The 21,591-nt window shown below is 37.8% G+C and overlaps 2 protein-coding genes across 2 annotated transcripts; both read right to left on the minus strand.

Annotated features, from left to right (window-relative positions):
- Positions 1 to 5,299: 5,299 nt before the first annotated feature.
- Positions 5,300 to 5,644, minus strand: LOC145676662 (uncharacterized). Its single transcript, XM_081747506.1, has one exon. The coding sequence runs from the start codon at positions 5,642 to 5,644 to the stop codon at positions 5,300 to 5,302; it is 345 nt and encodes a 114-aa protein (XP_081603632.1).
- A 713-nt stretch (positions 5,645 to 6,357) lies between these two features.
- On the minus strand, positions 6,358 to 6,984 carry LOC145676663 (uncharacterized). The gene has a single exon (XM_081747507.1). It carries the CDS (start codon positions 6,982 to 6,984, stop codon positions 6,358 to 6,360), a length of 627 nt encoding a protein of 208 aa, XP_081603633.1.
- Between the last annotated feature and the right edge of the window lie 14,607 nt (positions 6,985 to 21,591).

The following is a 21,591-nucleotide window of genomic DNA, read 5'->3' on the forward strand; positions in this document are numbered from 1 at the left end:
AAATTTTTCTGAATTTTGTTGGCACCCTTCTAAAGAATTATTTAATAGAATATTATTTAAGCATTTTGCTTCGTCGTCTAATGTAATGATTTCACAAAAATATAAGAAACTTTTAAATTCGCACTTCGTTTTATCCAATGAGTGGTATTTACCTTCTGCCAAATATACTGCTTCTGTAATTCATAGAATATTCTTGTATTATTAATTAAATAGCCCATTGAAATTACATTATACATAATTAAAATGCTATTATCGTATATGATCGTAGTTTTTATTAACAAATCGACATTATTTTCTTCATAATGGTACTTCATTAGGCATACATTAGACATTTGGTAGAACATTCCAATGTCTGACCTATAAATAGTGTGTTTTAAAACATCATGAAGATTTACTAATCTTTTCATATCTTCGTTTGATAGTATGTAGTATGACAACTGATTATTTAATATCCTATTTATGATTTTATTCACCCTTTTTTGAACTAAATAAGCGAATAAATTCGCAAGTATCTTGCGCTGTGATTGATGTAAATAACAATATAATTCCTGAATTTTACTTTTAAACCCTTGCCAAACATTTTGTACTTTTACTACGATGCCGTGTAGCAGAGAAATTTCATTATTAAAGAATGCTTTTAAGTTTTTAATTTCATTAGTTAGCAAGTTTTCATGTTTAGCAATTTTTCTACCGAATGTGACAATTGTTGATTATGCACCAAATTATACGTAGATAAACCAATAGATGACAAACCTAGTAACCAAGAGAATATAAATCTTTTACTTCTATAATTATTAATACACTTAGTCTTTCCATTTTCATACACAAAATGACAAGGTCATAAATTTACAATGTTTCTCCTAAATTCTCGTTCTTTAGTCGCGTATTCGTTTAAAATATCATACGCATCGGTACATTTATCATGCACCGGCACTGCTTCTTGAAAGTTTAAATGCAATTTTATAGTAGTGTACACCATGCTTGTTGAGTGCACGGCATACGCGTTCTGCACTAATGCCAACCCAATCTCTGGCAAAGTGACCTGCTGATGATCGTTTTCTGCTATGCACACCGTCATCTCTATCATTCCCAAAATGATATTCTTTAACATGGCTTTTACTGTAAATTATTAAAACCTGAAATTAGTTATTCTCTTCTACATATTGAATTACTTTATTTTAATAAATTTTAAATCTTTTATTTAGCTATTAATTATACTGTTTATTTATTTATTTATTTAACCATGTTTTTATTTAATTTTATTATGTTGCATATGTACCTTAGATAATTTACTACACAAAAGATTATGAATTGTCTAATTAAAAATACTCTATATTCCTATTTTCTCTAATTTCTGTAATCAAAACATGTTTACCAGTTCAGGATTTTCTGATGAAAACCGATGTTTCCTTCGGCTTCGGACGGACTTTGGTTGATAAACGGTGGTCCAGCTCGCCGTTCACTGATAAACGTCTTTTGTCTACAAATGACCTATTGAAATGATTCAAACTCATAGACAATTTAATTTGTTTACTTTTTTTCGTTTCAACCGCAACAATCGTTATTGGTCATGGTAATCGAGTCTGTGAAACCCTGAGGTTCACGCTAAATTTCCCTTTTTTTCTAGTCATCGCTATCTGAACTTGAATCATCATCTTCATTGTCAGTTTCTCCATCCTTCGGTCCAACAAAAGGTTTTAATCTACGACTGTCCACTGTATTAATTTTCTCTTGACCCTTCTTGGTTTCATGTTTCACCTTATACGAATTGTTGTTCATTCGTTCTAATATAATGCCTCGGATGTTAAACCTTTCCCCAAAAAAAGCTGGGATTCCGGCTCTTGGCATTTCTTTTATCCAAACTTTCTGTCCAATCAAACTTAGGTTGGGAAAATTTCTTTTCTATTTGTTTTTTCTGCGACTTAAATCTTTTCTGTAGATTTTGGTACGCTACCTTTCTTCCTTCCTTCACGGCTTGGATTCGCACATCGTTCTCAACGTACTCACAGGAAATGTCCAGATCTTGTTCTAGGAACGTTCTGGGTTCACGTCCTGTCAGTAGATAGTATGGCGAATTTTTCGTACCATCGTGAACTTGAGTATTCATTGTAAACACAATGCATGGAAGAATCTCGTCCCAGTTTGTGAATTCTCTATCGATGTAATGCTTCATTACCTGTTTAATAGATCCTATTGCTCGTTCAGCGGTACCTATATTATAGTGGGCATCGGTGTTTGCGAAGTTCAACTTCATACCGAAACGTTCTGGTAATTCTTCCATTACTTTGCTGCGATGAGTACTATGTCTATCCATGGATAGGATTTCGGGAATACCATTCTTTGTGAGTAATTCCTCAAAAATTGCTTCAGCTATTATTTCGGACGTAATAGCTGAAACTGCTTTAGCGATAGCATATCTCGTACCACTGTCAACGAATACAATAACATACTTATTCCGGGGATTCCTTGAACGTTTAACACTAGAACGGCGGCTGGGTCATTTTTGACCCATTTCGAACTTTACGTTTTAACAACTTTTCTATTTTCTTACGAATCGGATCAAATTTTTGTGACTTTTACTCGTTCTCTTGAAGAAATATTTGTAGTAAGTATCACTCTTATCCACACTTTGCCTTTTGAAATAACAAACAATTATACTAGAACAGCGGCCTGGGTCAATTTTGACCCAACTCTTTTGTTAGTGATATTTTGTTGCATTGTAGCAACACTGCTGGCTACCGTCTTTATCTTGCGACCGTTCTTTTTCACAATACTCTCCTATTCCACCTCGTGTTCAAGACCAGCTTCTCAGCAATTTTGTCAGTTCAGTTGGAGTTAGTAATACTTTAGAAAGTCTGTTGATTACGAGAATCTCATTATTTTCGGACTGATGTGCTATTTCAAATACTCATTATGAACAAGGAACTGATGACACTGTATGAAATACTTGCAAATTTCAATGATATAAGTGAGGCCGAGTCTGACGCTGAATGCGTTGATATTTCTTCAGATGAAGAGTACCTGCCGAATAACAACGAATATGATGATTCGGATGAAATATTGAAAGAGGAAAAGATAAGCACAGAAAACCATACTTCTGCAAATAAGCGTTGTAAAATAGTTAAGACTATTATTATTATTACTATTATTATTATTATTATTATTATTATTATTATTATTATTATTATTATTAAAACACAAATTATATGTCTTACATCGTAACAAAATATTCATAATAATTTCAATCATTTTAACAAAAAATTTGCAAACAGTTTGCATGCTATTGTGAAAGTATATAGCTAGTGTTTTTTTTTTGTATCACTATGTTGAAATGTTTCATGGGAAGATGTTTATAGCACATATAAATAACAATAAATAAACCACAGCGATATTCGATCCACTATTGGATGTGGCCTCTCCCCGGAGGGAGGACTTGGTCTACTGCTCCCACGCTGACCAGATGGGTTGGGACAAGATTCCTATATACCAGACGGGTTGGGAGAAGAAAGCCGAAGCTCTCACTGTGATCGCCACTATATGACTGCCCCGCTGGTCTAGTGGTGAACTTGGCTGAGTACGGATTGAGGGATCCCGAGTTCAATTTCCGGCGCTGCCAAGAATTCTTAGACTACTAGCCTGTGGCGTAACTAGAAATTTCAAAGCTACCGAAACTAAAAAGTTTAGAGGTCTAAATGGAAGACAACTTACTTTCTCGTATGTTTGGATGAATTATATTTCAACAAAAGAGGTAGAATCTCTAAAGGAGTAGTTCGAATGAACAGGTAGTTTACCATTCTTTTCATGTCAGAGCTTTCATGATTAGAACTTAGAATACCTTATTTATAAAACAATCACTCTATACTGACTTTTTCTGGTTTGAACTACTGCAAGTTTACGACTGTGTATGCTATTTTAGGTTATATCTGGTTATGTGTTTCCACCAATTCTAAATAGGGAGAAGAGTGTTATAGAAATGCAGAATTGCGTATTACAACCATGGTAGTAAAATTTTTTGTGTAATACGTCACGTTTTTATTTGTGAACAATGTTTTTGTATGACCCGTCTCCTTGTAGAGGAGTGACTGAACTTTGTTGTGTGTAAGACGTCAAGTTTAGATGTGTGTAGATTAGGTTAGTTAAGTTCAGTTAGGTCTTGCATTTGAACAAACTATCTAAGAATAATAACTATCTAGGAATTAGAATGATATATAACATTACTATATAATAAACCGACATTGTATATAATGCGTTTATTAATATCATTCTAATAATATTATATTCATAAAAAATAGCAATTTTCTTAAATTTGTATTATTGGCAAAAAACACATTGATCAATAAATATTAAGTTAGAGTTCAAAGAAATTTTTTGTTTTATTGAATGAAAGTCACGTTTTATTATGCAATAAATATTAGTGGTTTAGAATACAAATATCTAATATAAATGGAATGGGTCATTTTTGACCCACTCCCGCCGTTCTAGAGAGTATCAAAAACACCGCCGTTCTAGTGTTAAAAGGTCCGATTTCATCCATCGTTACATACAGAAACAGCATGTAACTGGGATATGTCTGTGGGTGTAATGGCTTTCCGTTTCTGAATTTGGCAGCTTACACATTGACTAACCTTTTCTTGGAAGAACTACTTCATGTTGGGAAAATATATCGATTTTAGTGCTCTGTTATAACATTTGGTGTAGGAGTAGTGACCTCCACCGTAGATTGACCAATGCAAGTTTCTGAAAACTTGTTCCCTTAATGCAAATGGAATACACAAAAGGAACTTCATTCCACTTCCCATCCTCTGCATTCTATAGAGTTTTCCTTCCTTTATTACGTACCAACGTGCCTGCTTCTCTGCCTTCGTCTCTGCTGTTTCTGGGTGTTCAATAGCATTCGTGATCGGTCCAAAAAAACGTATCCTTCCTTTGGAGTTCCGCCACATCCACGTCATCGCTAAACGTTATGTTTACTGCTAGATCTTCTTTATTAATTGGTAAAGCATCTACATCCACGTCTTCCGATATAGGTTGGATATCGGTGTTTCGTGATAACACATCACTGGGGTTTTTCTCACCAGGGCAATGAGTTTCGGTGTAGTCTGAAGATATTTTATACACCGGCAGTCCGTGAATAATTCAAATTGTTTATTATATAGATAATAGTTAAAAGCTTTAAATGCACTCACGCCGGCTAAGATTTCTAGTTCTAAGATCTTTGCCTCCTGCGGTCGCAATACTCTACTATAGTACGCGATCGGAGTCCATTCATTATTTTCTTGCTTTTGCATTAACACCGCACCTATGGAGTCGATGCATCTGTATATACTCGTGTCTCTAAATTCTCACGAACAGGAGCTAGTAAAGGTGCATTTTGTAACGCATCTTTCAATTTTTCGAAACCCTTTTGATGTTCATCTGTCCAAACGAACTTGTGATTTTTTCTAAGCAATGGCTGGAAAACTTTTGAAATTTCTGCATATTCTTTGCAGAATTTTCTAACATAGTTCGTTAGACCTAGAAATGATTTCAATTCCTTAGCAGATTTCGGTGGTTTGCATGCATTTATCGTCTGAATTACCTTAGGACTGATTTCATATCCTGCTTCACTTACAATATGGCGTAGTGCGAAAACTTTCTCCTCCATGAATTGACATTTTTCAACAGACAACTTTAAACCATATTTACGCAATCTTTGGAAGATGGACTTCAATACTGACACCATTTTTTGTTGTTCGTTAACGTATACGAAACATCACCCATGTAATATGACACCGCCTCCGGACTAACGTTAGCAAGTGTCATAGCCATGATCTTTGTGTACACTGCGGGCGATTGTATGTACCCCATGCGAAGCACTTTATATGTGTATGCGCCGACTCCAGAGATGTTAAATGCCGTGTATTGCCTAGAGTCCTTCGTTATAGACACAGTATGATATGCACTTTTGATGTCCAAGGTGCTGAAAAATTTGTGACCACCCCGAGGCGGTAATGTTACGGAATGGAACCTAACGTGGGAATTGTAATGCCGACAGTCGAAACAAGCTCTGATCGCACCAGAGGGTTTTTTGACGAAAAGCATAGGAGAATTATATGAACTGTTGCTTTCCTCTATAATATTTTGCTCTAGTAAAATGTTGATCTGTTCTTTGACCTTTTCTTTCAGTGCAATGGGGACCGGATATTGCTGTCTTCGGAAAGGAACTTCCGTCTCCAATTCTATCTTGTGTTCTACACCTTTCACACGACCTAGATCACTCTCCTTCCATGCGAACACGTCCGCGTACCGAAACATAATTTTTCTAATTTACTTTTAATTTCTGGTTTTGTCTTTACTCCAAATTTCAATCTAGATTTATCATAATTCCTTCTTGCCTCGAACACCTTTCCCATCATCCTCTGTCAAACCTTCCAGCCTTAACTCTCTCTCACTCATGCACTCCTCAGCATCACCAATTTTCATGTTTCTCGCTAGCATAATAACTTTATTCCAAGAGTTCACTAAATTGACTTCAACGGTCGTCCTAGTTCTCGGTAATAACCTCACTTTATGACTTAATGCCCATTTCGGTCTTAGACTAGTTCTAATACTAATTGCAGTGTTTTCAGAAACTGATCTTGGTTCCTGATCATTTTCTATTTTCTTTGTGGGTCTTCCAAATCTTTGCACCAAAATTTTACTATTACCGTAGTCGATCTGGCAATTCTGAGACTTTAGAAAATCGTTTCCTTTCAACATTTGATAAAGAAAGTCTTTAATAACTCTAAATTCTTGATGAAAAGTTTGATTTGAAATTTTGAAGTTTACAATAGCCAATTTATTAATCACAAGAACATTTTGGGTTATTCCGCGTATTTTAGTTTGCTTAGGTATAACTTTCGCATTTGGTGGAAGTAATTTTTCGTTAATAATGGATATTTGCGATCCGCTATCCAATAAAGCTTTGACTTGTTTATTTTTGATTTCTAATGGCAAATACTCCATGTTATTTTCCAGTACTACAGAGGCTATTACTTCACGTATTCTGCCACTTCTATTCCCTGTAAATGTGCCTCTTCCATTTACAGCCCTAGCTAGTTTAAATTTGGCGTACCCATCGGTTGATAGTACGTTGTATCATTTACCTGTGCAGGTACCACTTGCACGAATCTTTGCGGATTCTGTTCTTGTGAGTTTCGACTTTGATGACAGCACGTATGGTGACAATGATTATCTCTCTGCCAGTTTCCTTGCTGACCTCGACCTCTGTTACCTCGCCAATATCCGTTCCGGTTTCCTCGTCTATTAGAAAAACCGTTGCTGCTTCTATTGCCTCGAAAATTATTTTTGGCCTCTTCCGTTGCCATTATTGTTCCAAAACCTATTGTTATTATTTCGGTAATTATTCCTACCATTACCTCTATATTGTCTGTTATTTCTGGGTCCTGCGGTGGCTCAGTGGTAGAGCGTCCACGTCCGGTGCTTGGGGTCTCGGGTTCAAACCCTGCTCCCGCCAAGTGAACTTTGTGGTGGACAAACACCGTGTGCGTGGGTTTTATCGGGGTTCTCCCGTTTCCTCACACTTTCTTCATTCCACCCTTTCATTCATCTCTCATCATCACCGTCTCCTTTAGCCTAACCGGCATATCCGTGGGACGTAAAACTCAAACATTTCATTTCATTTTTCTGTTATTTCTAAAATTTTGATTTTTTGTTGGCTTACTGTCCCTATTTTCACGTTTTCCATCATCCTCGATTTTCGCTGATAATGCAATTTGGAGTTGATCGATTTTCTTCTCTAATTCGGCAAGCTGCGTCAAACTCTGCGGTTCTTGCTTTATTTTGTTTTCGTCTTTACTCTTTCGAACAATTACACGGTCTAATTCTGAATCGCTCTCATCGTCTTCAACTTGCTCACGAATTTTCCTTACCAAATCTTTTATCGTGACTTTACCCGTTTCACCCGTTTCTGAATTTTACACTTATTACGTTCTATTTTCTGTAAATCGTCAACAAATTTATCTAAGCTTGAGTAGGCCACAGTCCCTACCTTTTCCATATAGTAAGGGTGTAGACCACTCACTATTATACCAATCTTCTCTTTGTCCGACATATTCGAATCTAGTCTTTCACATAAAACAAGCATATCATAAACATAGTTTATGATTGCTTCTTTTTGTTGCAACCGTTCTCGTATTCTATATTCTATGTCAAGCGTTACATTTGATCTTGTAAATTCTTCTACTATTTCGGCCTGGAAATCTTTGTATGAAATTTCGGCAACATTTTTACGTTTAAGAAACAGTTGCATCCACTGTCTCCCAACTCCTTTGAATATACTCGGAAGTAATTCTTTTCTTTACTTTTCGGCGACGCCTGCCATCTGACATGCGTCGTCGAATTCATCGAAAAAAGAAACAATATCCCTGTCATTTTTCAGATTGAATTTCGGAAGCTTATTGACATCAGCATAGAATGTAACATTGGACGCCATGCTTACGTTCTCGGTATTATTGTGTCTATTAATCAAATTTTCGTCTATATTTAAACTTGATGGATAGTCTTCCGAAAAAGATTTCATCACCGGGCTACTCGGGAAATTAAATACTGGGTCTTTAACTATTACTATTTTTGGACTCGAGAGCTCGACGGCTGTTTCCTGACTACTTATCTGTCTTCCAGGTGTCCTCACACTAAACAAATCGTTAAAGTTTATTCGAATGCCTTTACTTGCTTTCTGTGCCCTCGTTAACACTGTGCTTTCAGTCATCTAAAAATATATTTATCACTTATAATAACTTACACTTAACTTAATAACTTAGTGAGGGAGGGTGTTGAGGGTTAACCTGTTAACTTAAGCACTATATGAGTCGTTTTTAAGTTTGTCGGGATTCGAACCAAAAATTCGCATCATACCAATGGTGAACGTAGGATTCAACTTGACCTTTCTTTATCATACTATTAATAACTTAATCTTATTCTAATCGCGCTGGGACTAGAACCAAGAGTGTCTCCACCATTACAGGGGTTGGATATGTTATTAAGAGCTTTACAAGCGCACCGGGGATCGAACCAAAAGGCCTGGGGTCGTTACAAGGCGTAAGCCTCGCAGCTATCTCCACCATAACAACCTCCTAACGTCGTGTCCTAAAAGCATGGGGATGAACAAAATGTGACGTTCAGAAGTTGCTACTACTCATTACACTAGTTAACAAAGGTTTTGATACATAAAAGGAAATACCTGTTCTTAAAGGAACTTTTTGCGCTGAATTCGAATATGCACTCGGTTTTTCTCCATCACGTACGATTTTCCCGTAACAGAGGGATTTTCTGGAAAATTCCTCAAAAATTTCCCTTTTCGTTTATTTTACACCCCAAGATCTTGTCCCCTTGCATATGCTAACATAGAAATTATGCCTAAGTATACTTTGATTCATATTTAACAAACCCTCCAAGTTTCGTAATAATCGCTTTATTCTTTCTAGAGAAATAAATATGTTTGTATGTATACAGTGTGCATTGTTTATTGCACCTTATAGTAATGCTTTCAGATCTCTTAAGTTGAGGTAAAACGTTTTCCTTTATTACTACAAACACATATATAAAATATAATACAATATAATTTACAAGTGTGACAATTTACAATAAACAATAATACAAATGTACCAAAAGGTCATGAAAAGACAATCAAAACTATCACAATATATGAAACTTCCATTGGGTTACAAAAACGTACACTACTTCCTTCTTTTGTAAGAAATGTTGATTCTCTAACAAGACCCCAACAAAAGTCCCCCATCATTGAAGGATCCCATCGTCTCTGGTACCTTTTCTCCATTGCCATTATATCTTGGTGGAATCTTTCCCCCTGTTCGTCGCTGAGAGCACCTAGGTTAGGAGGAAAGAAGCTGAGGTGGGAGTGCAAAAAGTGGATTTTTAAAGACATCCTACAACCCAACTCTTTGTATTTCTGTATCATGTCCTGTACGATTTCTGTGTAACTCTCAGCTTTGTTATTGCCCAGAAAGTTGCGCACAACACACTTAAATGCTGTCCAGGCAGCTAGCTCAGCACTGTTTAACTTGCTGTCAAAGCTATCATCAAGCATTAATTTCCTAATTTGGGGACCAATAAACACTCCCGCTGAAATCTTAGCATCACTCAGGTTAGGGAACTTATCTCGCAAATACTTGAAACCTTCACCAGATGCGTCCATGGCTTTGACAAAGTTTTTCATAAGTCCTAACTTGATATGAAGTGGCGCTAGTAATATCTTATTAGAATCTACCAAAGGAGAGTATTTGACGTTGCATTCTCCAGGTACGTAATTCACTCTAGGTTCCCATTCCTTCACTTCATGTTTGTCATCAGCTCGGCTATCCCATAAACATAAAAAAATATTGGTACTTCGTGTAACCGCACTGCAGTCCTGATAAAATACCAACTACCTTGAGATCACAACATATTTGCCAACAATGGTCCTTGTAATTTATAAGATTTAGCAAAGTTGACATGGTGTCATAGGATTTCTTAATCTTCACTGAGTGCGCAAGTGGTATAGAAGGTTTTTTATTTCCATTATGTAAAAGGACAGCTTTAAGGCTGACCTTTGACGCGTCGATAAATAACCTCCATTCTTCTGGAAGTTAAGGAATTCCTAGCTCCGCCATCAACCCATTTATATCCGTACATACGCACACATTATCTTGCATTGAGAAATAGCTTGAAAATTGAACATGCCTTTTCCTGTACACTGATATGTTCGTTTCTGCATCCAATAAGTTCCACTGCTGGAGCCTTGATTCCAGAAGTTCCGCCTCTTGTTTTGTCAGGTGCAAATCACGGACTAGGTCATTAAGTTCACATTGCCGGATGAAATGTGGCTCGCGAACACAGTCAGGGATGAACGTTGGATCCTTGGATGTACATGTTGATGTCGATGGTTCATCAAGGTCATAATCATCATCAGAGTCTTTTGGCCATATCTCTTCCCAGTTGGTAGGGGGCTCGAGAAGTGGAAGTTCATCCCCGTGCGGAATAGGTCTAATTGCGGATTTAACGTTGGGATAACGTATTGTGTATTTGCTTTTTTTAGAATGTCCCTTAACTACTGTGAGACAAAAATAACAATCATCCAGATGGTTGGTGGGTTCTCTCCACACCATTGGTACAGCAAATTTCATGAACCTCCGTTTCCCTTTGGCCCATGCAAGTAAAGTGACGTAGCACGACGCACAAATTATGTTGGGTGCCCAAGTTTTGTCCTGATCTCCCACACGACATCCGAAATATATATAATATGCTAATTTCACCGATGGCGTAATGGATCAACACTGTCCTTTAACTACAAACTGGCCACACACATAACAAAAACTATTTGGTGAGTTAACACACGAACGCCGTCCTCTTGACGCCATTGTACTGATCTCAAACTAAACTTCTGGTCTTAGTTGGGTATAATGCCGTTAAGATCAAACATGAAAGCACTCTTAGCAGCAAAGACAACTTTGAAAGTGAAGTAGTGTTAAACCACACGTCAATATAAAAATGTACAAAGCTCCCTCACCAGGTGTCAAGAACACAAAAAAGAAAGAAATGCGCGGGGGAAGGGGGAAACGATACCGTAGTGGAAAATTCAGACTGCATTAGTTCATTGTTGTCAACAATGAGTCTGTATTCCATTCTTTCTTTCTTTTGCATTCTGTTACATTTGATAACAAATATTGATAACCATTTCATGAACAAAACGAAAAAACTTGGAGAGTTGTATATATATGTATTAAGATATACATATACTGTAGGTTTAAAAAAATATACGTTGGAAGTACATTCTATTTTTATACACGTTTCTAATTTACAGAGAGCAATACAAGTGTGTTGTTGACTATTGTAAATATTCATTTTTATGTCTGTGTTTGTAGTAATAAAGCAAATCGTTTTTACCCCAACTCAGGAGATCTGAAAGCATTACTATCAGGTGCAGTAAACAGTGCACACAGTATACATACAAATATATTTATTTCTCTACAAAGAACAAAGTGAGTTTTACTAAATTTTAGGGTTTATTAAATATAAATCAAGGTATACTTAGGTATAATTTCTATGTTACTATGTGTAAGGGGACAGGAGCTAGGGGAATAAAATATCTGAAAAAGGGAAATTTTTGTGGGAATTTCCCGAAAATCCCTCTGTTACGGGAAAACTTTACGTGATGGAGAGAAACCGAGTGCATATTCGAATTCAGCGCAAAAAGTTTCTTTAAGATCAGGTGATTTTTCTGTGTGTATGTTTGGTGTGAATGTAGCATAACAAATCAGATCACAAATTGCAAACAGCTAGAAATTGTATCACGATCAACACTCACATAGCTGAGGCACACATACCTGATTTATACGATGAGTGTCTCTATAGATGGTTGTACTCCGCAGATCTGGATCTCCTGGACAGGATTGTTTGCTGTATGTAGTCTCCAACGGAATACCAACTAAAAGCCAACCATTACTAGCGGACTATGGTTGGACGTTGACTGGAGAGTAGATCACCCTTGATCTACTTGTGGTCGTAATGGATCACAGACCACTGCTAGGCTGCTAATACACTTCAAATGTGTATCTGATTCGTCTGATCCACTTCTGATCCAGATCCTCTCCAACAATGGGTTTTTGTACACAGTTCCAGACACTGGAATTCGCTACGTCGTTCATTTGTGAAACATTGGTTTCAACCCGTATTACATCGTGATCAAATTCCCAGACTAACAATCGCTGCAGATCTGAAAGTTGTGCCACATTCAAATTGTGTCAATGTTAACAAACGAGATTGCACATTGATGACATTACAGATTTCTATTACATCTTTACAAAACGAAACAAAACTGACGATTTAGCGTCTCGCCATTATTTCAGTGACAACACAACATAAACACAACCATTTACGTAAACAAACAAATGCACGTGTTCATATGACATAACATTACATTGTCACTTCAATTTTAATTCCAATAAATCTTAGTTTCCATCACCAAAATAAAATCCTAAATCCATACACCGCTACAATATATATATATATATATATATATATATATATATATTAGGGTAGTCCTTAATTACATGGCGAAATTTATTTCCGAATTTCTTTGCTCTCAGCCGCTAAATTCGTTCCATGTAAGACCCAATTTATCCATGAAAAAAGGGCTCAAAGAACATTTAAACGACCCCCATGCGACCTAAAGTTTGAATGCATATCCAATATGTTAATATATAGGAAAAGTCTGGAATAAGCCCTTCTTACTTTAAAGCGGCTGAAGAGAAAGGAACCACATCCTGGATACAGGTATTGGAAGTAATCCACATCTGACGCTGAGAAATAACGTGATGGCGGTCATTTTGAAGTCCGCAATTTTGTATTCGGACCCAAAATTTTAAATGTAAATGATGTTTTGTGACATTTTTTTGGGTAACCTTTCAATATAAAAACATATCTTCCTATATTTTCAACTTATTTCTGGTCATTTAATACTTTTTAGCTTTGAAATAATAGTTTATTATCTTTCAATATTGTTTTTTTCTTTATAGGTTACTGAAATGTTGGTAAACTATTACATACATGTAACAAGGAAATAACTATATATGTCGTTATATAATTACATTCCTTCGAAATACACACCTGCCTAAATTGAAATTATTTATATGAAACGAAATTACATAAATAATATAATGAATGTTTAAAATGATAATAAAACGAACCTGAAGGTTGAGGATAACTAGTCAAATTCTACTGCATTATTAACCCAATTTTTGTAGCATCTTTATACTTTTTTCTGTGTTCACTGACTATCTGCAATATGTATTGCTTCTCTTTTTCGTCCTTTGTAAAAATATTCCGTATTCTTGTATCAGTTTCACACCTCTCTCTACAACATCATTCATCACCACAATGTTTTTCAATATATTCAACCCTAGTTGAAAGTTCACATCTTCTTTCAAAATAGATGGGCATGTTTGCAGAAAATGTGTATTTATCGAAAATCTTGAGACACGTGTCTTCGAATCTGCGGAAACGAAGTCTGAAGATTCTTTTTCTCTGAAGCTGTTGAGTTCTGCACTGTTTATAGAGTATTCACCTCTTCTGCCATTCCATCTTTGGGGGATTTGCACTTTCAGAAATTGCCTAAACAACGTGGAACAACGTTTCGGCTAAGTTATCCGCTACAATCTCCCTGATTGCTGGAAGTACGTCGTTCCGCACAATATCTTCATACTTTCCAGCACTCAAATTCCCGTAATGAAAAATGGTCCAACTATGGAGGTGTTCACCACTCCCGCCCAGACCTTCAATTTTTGAGTGTATTGGGTATGTGCTTCAACCGACCAATGAGGATCGTTGATAGCCCAAAATCTACAGTTATGCCTACTAAAGTGACCGGTTAATTCGAAAGTGGCTTCGTCTGAAAAACAATTCTAGTGAGAAAGTTAGGATCCTCATCATCTGTTCACAAAATCCATACGACGGTCGAAGTCATTTTCATTTAACTCATGAATCAGATGAAGTTTGTACTGGTGAAATTTGATTGGCTTCAAAGTTCTGTAGACAGCTATGCAACCGATATCATGTTGTTGAGCACCTTTACGGGTGCTAAGGTGGGAATTTTCAACGAAGGAAAATGCAACGTCAAGATGTTTTTCGGCCGTAGTCGATGACTTCGGTCGCCCAGGATTTCGACGATTCTTTACACTTCCCGTTTCTTCAAAAAGCCCGACGGTGCGCTCGAAAGTCGACTTTGAAATGAGATAGTTTGGACCGCGAAGTGTTTGGTTAACTAGCGCCCTAACTTGAGCTTTGGCGATAACCCCATCCGCGCATTATCAAAATAATTATTCTGTCGTACTCAGAAAGAGTAAACATGTCAAGGAGTTAATATCTGTCCAGAACTTCGAGGTCACCACAATTTGACTTTACCTTCGCCACTAAAGTGCATTTAATTTAAAAGGCATTCACTCACAACGAACAGCAAAAATTGGATTCACAATAAGACTTCGTGATAAGGAAGTCTCTGGCAGGATTTCGATTCTCACTCATTCCGCACTACTCGCTACTGTCTCTCAGCCGTAACAGGCCACTACTGAGTAAACCGATGTTTCAGAAAATGGGGGCAGGATGCGAAACCACCATTAAGAACGTAATTGTGCACAATGAGTCCTCCTTTAACAAAATCAGGAGCAATTTAAAGTCCAGAGTTTGCAAATGCCCCATAATTCCCTATTTGTCAACGCTCATGATTACATGACTACAGCTTGCAGTAACGATAACTAACACAAAAAAAATTCAAATGAATGTTGGGCAGGTATACAGTATATGTATCTCTTACTCTAAAGTACATTTCATGCGTTAATAGATAAAAAAAACTTTTTAATATTACATTGTCATCTGTAAAGAACACAAAACAACTTTTCCCATAAACGTTACCTCGATTTTGTGTACAGAATCTGAATCAACAACAATTGAAGGTTTCCATGTCAGATTTCTAAGTACCGCTTTCATAAAGCTCCACTAGGGATTGACCAAGTCCTTTCATTTGAACACACAAACTTTAGGGACCAAAGGTATTAAACGCATATATGTGTGTTAAATTTCCTGCCCAGATTCGTATTTATCGAGATATTGTACTGTCCCGACTTTTGTATTGCTTTGCTCGATAAAACAGACATTTTGCGATTACAGTACCATCTATCGAGCAAACAAACAAATATGTTGCAGATAGAAGTTATGTATTTTTGTATCTAGCATCTGAATCTGCACTGACATCTTGGGTCCAATTTAAACTTTTAAAGTTATCATAAAAGTGTGCGCCAAGGACCATTGATTTGCGCACAGTTAAATGGAAATAGAACAAATATTTAACACGTATACGATCTTGAAGCTCTGCTGGCGTCTACTATTAATCCAATGTTCTCGGTATTGCTAAAGGAAAGGAGCGTGGTTGTGATGAGCTTTCGTTACCATACAGCCGCAACACCTTCAGAGCTATGTGTTGGAGTGTGCTGGGCGTACAATTTATATTGTACTCTTTAGGAAATGCTGTGTTTATATTGGTTGTTTTTGTTGGCCAATTGCGTGCTCTGATTTTGCTCTTGGATACTACTATCTGAATAGCTGATGGTTCTTTTCGTACTGAGAAGATGGATCCAGATGTCAGGTAGACGATAACCTTCGTCTCTGTTGATAGAAGGCTTGTATGTACGCATGAATAGAGATTCATGTATTTTCCTGTCCCAGAACTGTTTGCTTTTCTTTAGTACTTCAATTTAGTCCCACATGGCCGCATGATTGTATTGTATGCAGTGTTCGGCTATTGCAGATTTTTCAGGTTGTTTAAGTCTGGTGTGTCGCTGGTGTTCTTTCATTCTGTCTTCAATGTTCCATCCCGTTTCACCTATGTAAGCGGCGTTACATTCACAGGTGATCCCACAGATGCCCGGTGTCTTTAATCCCAATGAGTCTTTTCCAGTTGTTAGTAAACTCCTGATCTTCGGTGGAGGGCAGTGTACAGTCTTGATGTTGAATTTCTTCAATAGTCTTGTTAGTTGGTTGGAGGTTTTTCCCATATATGAAATAACTGCAATATTTTCCTTGTCTGCCGTGTTGTCCTCTTTTGTGGTGCAATTTCTGCTACTGTATTTTCTGATGGCTATCTTGATCTGTTTCGACGAATATCCGTTGAATTTGAGTACCGTTTCCAGGTGAGACAGTTCTGTGATTATATTATCGGGATCTGCTATTTGGTATGCTCTTTGTATTAGAGTATTTATCACACCCACTTCTGTGCAGGATGATGAAAACTGGTCGCATCGAGGTAGAGATCAGTGTGCGTGAGTTTCCTGTAGATTGAATGGCCTACACTTCCATATGATTTCTTGTATACGAGTACGTCCAGGAACGGGAGTCTTCCTTCTGTTCCTGTTTCTATTGTGAACTTGATGTTGTTTATAGAATTCAGATGCTGCAGGATTTCGTCAAGCTTTTTTCTGCCACGGGGCCATATGACGAATGTGTCGTCTTCATATCTGTAGAATACTTTAGGTTTGTATGGTGCTGTTTTTGGCGCTTTGTGTTGAAAATGCTCCATATAGAAATCCGCTATTACTGGAGAGAGAGGCGAGTCCATTGCCATACCATCGCTTTGTTCATAGAAGTTGTCTTGGTAACTGAAGTAGGTAGACGTTAGTGTGTGTCTAAATAGATGTACTATATCCTTTCTGAAGTGCGATTCCAGGAGTTTAATAGATTCTTCTAGTGGTACTCTCGTAAAGAGCTAAACCACATCAAAGCTGAAGAGTATGTCATCTGCGTTTGTCTTGATGCTGTGTAGTAGTTGTACGAAATGGCTGTAGTTTCTGATGTGGTGTGTACACTCTCCTGTTAGTGGCTGTAGCAGTCCTGTTAATTTCTTGGTCAGGTTGTACGTGGGGCCTCGTATGGCGTTAACTGTAGGTCGTAATGGAACTTCTTTCTTGTGTATCTTCGGAAGGCCATAAATCCTGGGTGGTATTGAACCGGAAGGTTTAAGTCTGTTCTTTTCTTCTTCATTCAGACTGGCACTTTGTATTGATCTGAAGGTTTTCTTTTCGATGACCTCGGTTGGATTTCTGTCAATTTTTCTGTATGCTAGATCTTCCAGTAGGGATGTCAATTTGGAGTGGTAGTCTTCCTTGTTGAGAATGACGGTCGCAATTCTCCTTGTCTGCTGATAATATTATGATGCTGTCATCTACTCGTAGGTCATTGAGGGCTTTCCTTTCTTCTCTGGATAGGTTGCATTTCGGCTTCTGCTGCTTTTCCCTCATAAGGACCGTAACGGCTTGTGTGCGTATGTGGGCTGCTGCTTCTTGGTCTAATTCTTCTATTGCTTGTTCAATACCGCTTATAGTTTTAGTGATGGGAATGTGTTTTGGTGTTGGAGCGAATTTCAGGCCTTTGCATAGAAGACTTGTAGTTGCTTCACTTAGTCTTTTAATGGAGAGATTCACCACTGCATTTTCTCTGCTCGGATGAGGTGGTTCAGGGTTTTCTCTTCGGTTAAATTTTTCGAATGTCTTGTTAAGGTGAGCTGTGTGCAATTCACGCTGCCTGCTACCATATGCTTACGTGATGAAATCTACCCATTCGCAATCCCAGGTGTGGAGCACTGTTGGTAGATACAGAAGTAGATTTTTCATTTCCCTGTCGTGCTGGTCTAGTCTTCTGTGAAGTTACTGTATCTGTTCCCTAACTAGAGCGTGGCTGGCCCTGATAAGGACCCGTTTTGCCTTGTGTGAATTGATGTGACTGGTTACCTTCGCAAAATCTGGTATGATACTTTGGTCTCTGCATTGTAGTAGGATGCCCAATCGAGATAACAACTTCTCTTTTGTTCGGCGGAGTGTCTGGAGTCTGTTTTTATCTTCCTTTAAATATCCTCCCCGCAGAGTTTTGTCAATATGATTTTGAAGCATTGCTGGCGTCTACTACATAGCATCAAGAAAAACGCAGATGACATGCTCGTCAGCTTTGGTGTGGTTTCCCTCTTTACGAGAGTACCACTAGAAGAACTTATTAAACTCCTGGAATCGCACTTCAGAAAGGATATAGTACATCTATTTAGACACACCCTAACGTCCACCTACTTCAGTTACCAAGACAATTTCTATGAACAAAGCGATGGTGTGGCAATGGACTCTCCTCTCTCTCCAGTAATAGCGGACTTCTATATGGAGCATTTTTAAAACAAAGCGCTAAAAACAGCAACATACAAACCTAAAGTATTCTACAAATATGTAGACGACATATTCGTCATATGGCCCCATGGCAGACAGAAGCTCGATGAAATCCTACAGCATCTGAATTCTCTATACAGCAACATCAGGTTCACAATAGAAACAGAAACAAAAGGAAGACTCCCGTTCCTGGACGTACTCGTATACAAGAAACCAGATGGAAGTCTTGGCCATTCAATCTACAGGAAACCAGATGGAAGTCTAGGCCATTCAATCTACAGGAAACTCACGCACACTGATCTCTACCTCGATGCGACCAGTTTTCATTATCCTGTACAGAATAGGGGGTGTTAAATACTCTAATACACAGAGCATACCAAATAGCAAATCCAGATCTTATAAGCACAGAACTGTCTCACCTGGAAACGGTATTCAAATTCAACGGATATTCGTCGAAACAGATCAAGACAGCCATCAGAAAATACAGTAGCAGAAATTGCAGCACAAAGAGGACAACACGGCAGACACGGAAAATATTGCAGTTATTTCATATATGGGAAACCTCCTACCAACTAACAAGACTATTGAAGAAATTCAACATCAACACTGTACACTGCCCTCCACCGAAGATCAGGAGTTTACTAACAACTGGAAAAGACTCATTGGGATTAAAGACGCCGGGCATCTGTGGGATCACCTGTGAATGTAACGCCGCTTACATAGGTGAAACGGGACGGAACATTGAAGACAGAATGAAAGAACACCAGCGACACCCCAGGCTTAAACAACCTGGAAAATCTGCAATAGCCGAACACTGCATACAATAAAATCATGCGGCCATGTGGGACTAAATTGAAGTACTAAAGAAAAACAAACAGTTCTGGGACAGGAAAATTCATGAATCTCTATTGATCCGTACATACAAGCCATCCATCAACAGAGACGAAGGTTATCATCTACCTGACATCTGGATCCATCTTCTCAGTACGAAAAGAACCATCAGCCAATCAGAGAGTAGTTTCCACCAGCAAAACCAGAGCACGCCATTGGCCAACAAAAACAACGAATATAAACACGGCAATTCCTAAATACTACAATATAAATTGTACGACCAGCACACTCCAACACATATTTCTGAAGGTGTTTCCGCTGTATGGTAACGAAAGCTCAGCAGAACAACACGCAATCCAGCAGCAATCCCGAGAATATTGGATTAATTTGACAGTATGTTGTTTTTTAATACTCGGACGTGAATTTCTCGAGATATTTTCTTATCCCGATCTTTCTGCTGCGTCAGTAAATACAACAGATTTTTTGCGATTACAGTGCCATCTATCAAGAATACACAAATATGTTTCGAGGAAATAATACGTATTTTTGTGTGTATCATTTGAATCTACACTAAAAACTGTGGAATTCCATTTAAACTTTTCAAATTGCCTCCTCTGCCCTTCTTCCCCGAAATAAAATTTAAAAATATATTTGCAATGTGTTTTCGTATTTCATGATAAGGCGTGTATTTTTCGAGATATTCCACCGTCCCGATCTGTTTGTGACACCCTATATATATATATATATATATATATATATATATATATATATATATATATATTCATCCTCACGACATTGTCAAGGCTCTATATTTGTATTTTACATTTAAAGTTGCAACCGGGTGTCTCTGACTGCCGTATTCGGTAGCCCGATCATCACCCCTGTTCTTCGCGCGCAGGGTCATTCGAAGAACTGAAAACGTACTCTGTACACAAACAGATTATGGTTGTGAACTCGGAAAGCCTGGTACTTCTGCTTGTCAAAGTCAAAAAGTGGGAGAAAAATTGATGTGTAGAATGTAAAGAGGGTTCAACAGTGATGGATACTTGTAAGAAACATATTCATTTGTAGTTCGTGCACATTCCTCCTGTAGCGCTACTGTGGCACAACGTATATGGTAACTGTATAACTCTTGTACACCGCTAGTAGGTCTATTCGCGTTAGTGACGACCGAAACTATGTTGTCAGCTCTGACTGCGATAAGGCACTGCCGTGCTGCTTTTCCTTCTCTTTTTTCCCCCTTTTTCCATTTGTGAGACGCCAAACATGTTGTTTTTGCTTGTTGCACGCGCTGAACGTGTTTCGGCGAGCGAAGTATTTAAGAAGTTGACTACATATTCTTGTTTGCGATAGTTTTAAATTGGTTAACTGTTGAAAAATATACGAAAATAAAGCTGTACTTGTTAAGGTATATTAGTCGAGGACGTAGCTACTGACAGCGTTGATTACAGATTTTCTCGAGGAAGAATTTAATTACAGTAGAGGTGAAAAGGAGACGTCCATTTACACAGCCCCCCCCTTATCAGACTCAATCGGAAATTGTCTCAATCGTTTGTACACAAATGTGCAGGCGAAATTTTCGTTTGTACACAATTAAGGGCGCCGCCAGAACGAAAACAAAGTGGGGGCTGTCTAAATGGTAGCCCCCCAACAACATGTCCTATTCAAGCACAAATTGTCGCAATCATTTGTACATCGTTTCTACAGAAATGTGAAGGCGAAATTTTCGTTTGTACACAATTAGGGGCGCCGTCAGAACGAAACCAAAGTGGGGGCTGTCCAAATGGTAGCCCCCCACCATGTCCACTTCAATCACAAATTGTCGCAATCGTTTTGTACATCGTTTGTACAGAAATGTGCAGGCGAAATTTTTGTTTTACACAATTAGGGGCGCCGCCAGAACGAAAACAAAGTGGGGCTGTCTAAGTGATACCCCCCACCATGTCCAATTCAATGACAAATTGTCGCAATCGTTCCTACATCGTTTCTACAGAAATGTGAAGGCTAAATTTTCGTTTGTACACAATTA

This window comes from Thermobia domestica, unplaced genomic scaffold (assembly GCF_964235325.1).
Source record: "Thermobia domestica unplaced genomic scaffold, izTheDome1.hap1.1 HAP1_SCAFFOLD_275, whole genome shotgun sequence".
Classification (NCBI taxonomy): domain Eukaryota; kingdom Metazoa; phylum Arthropoda; class Insecta; order Zygentoma; family Lepismatidae; genus Thermobia; species Thermobia domestica.

What these genes read in the sequence shown, in the direction of transcription:
- LOC145676663 (XM_081747507.1), bottom strand. Translation starts at nt 6,984, where the DNA reads ATGGAGTATTTGCCATTAGAAATCAAAAATAAACAAGTCAAAGCTTTA.
- LOC145676662 (XM_081747506.1), bottom strand. Translation starts at nt 5,644, where the DNA reads ATGGAGGAGAAAGTTTTCGCACTACGCCATATTGTAAGTGAAGCAGGA.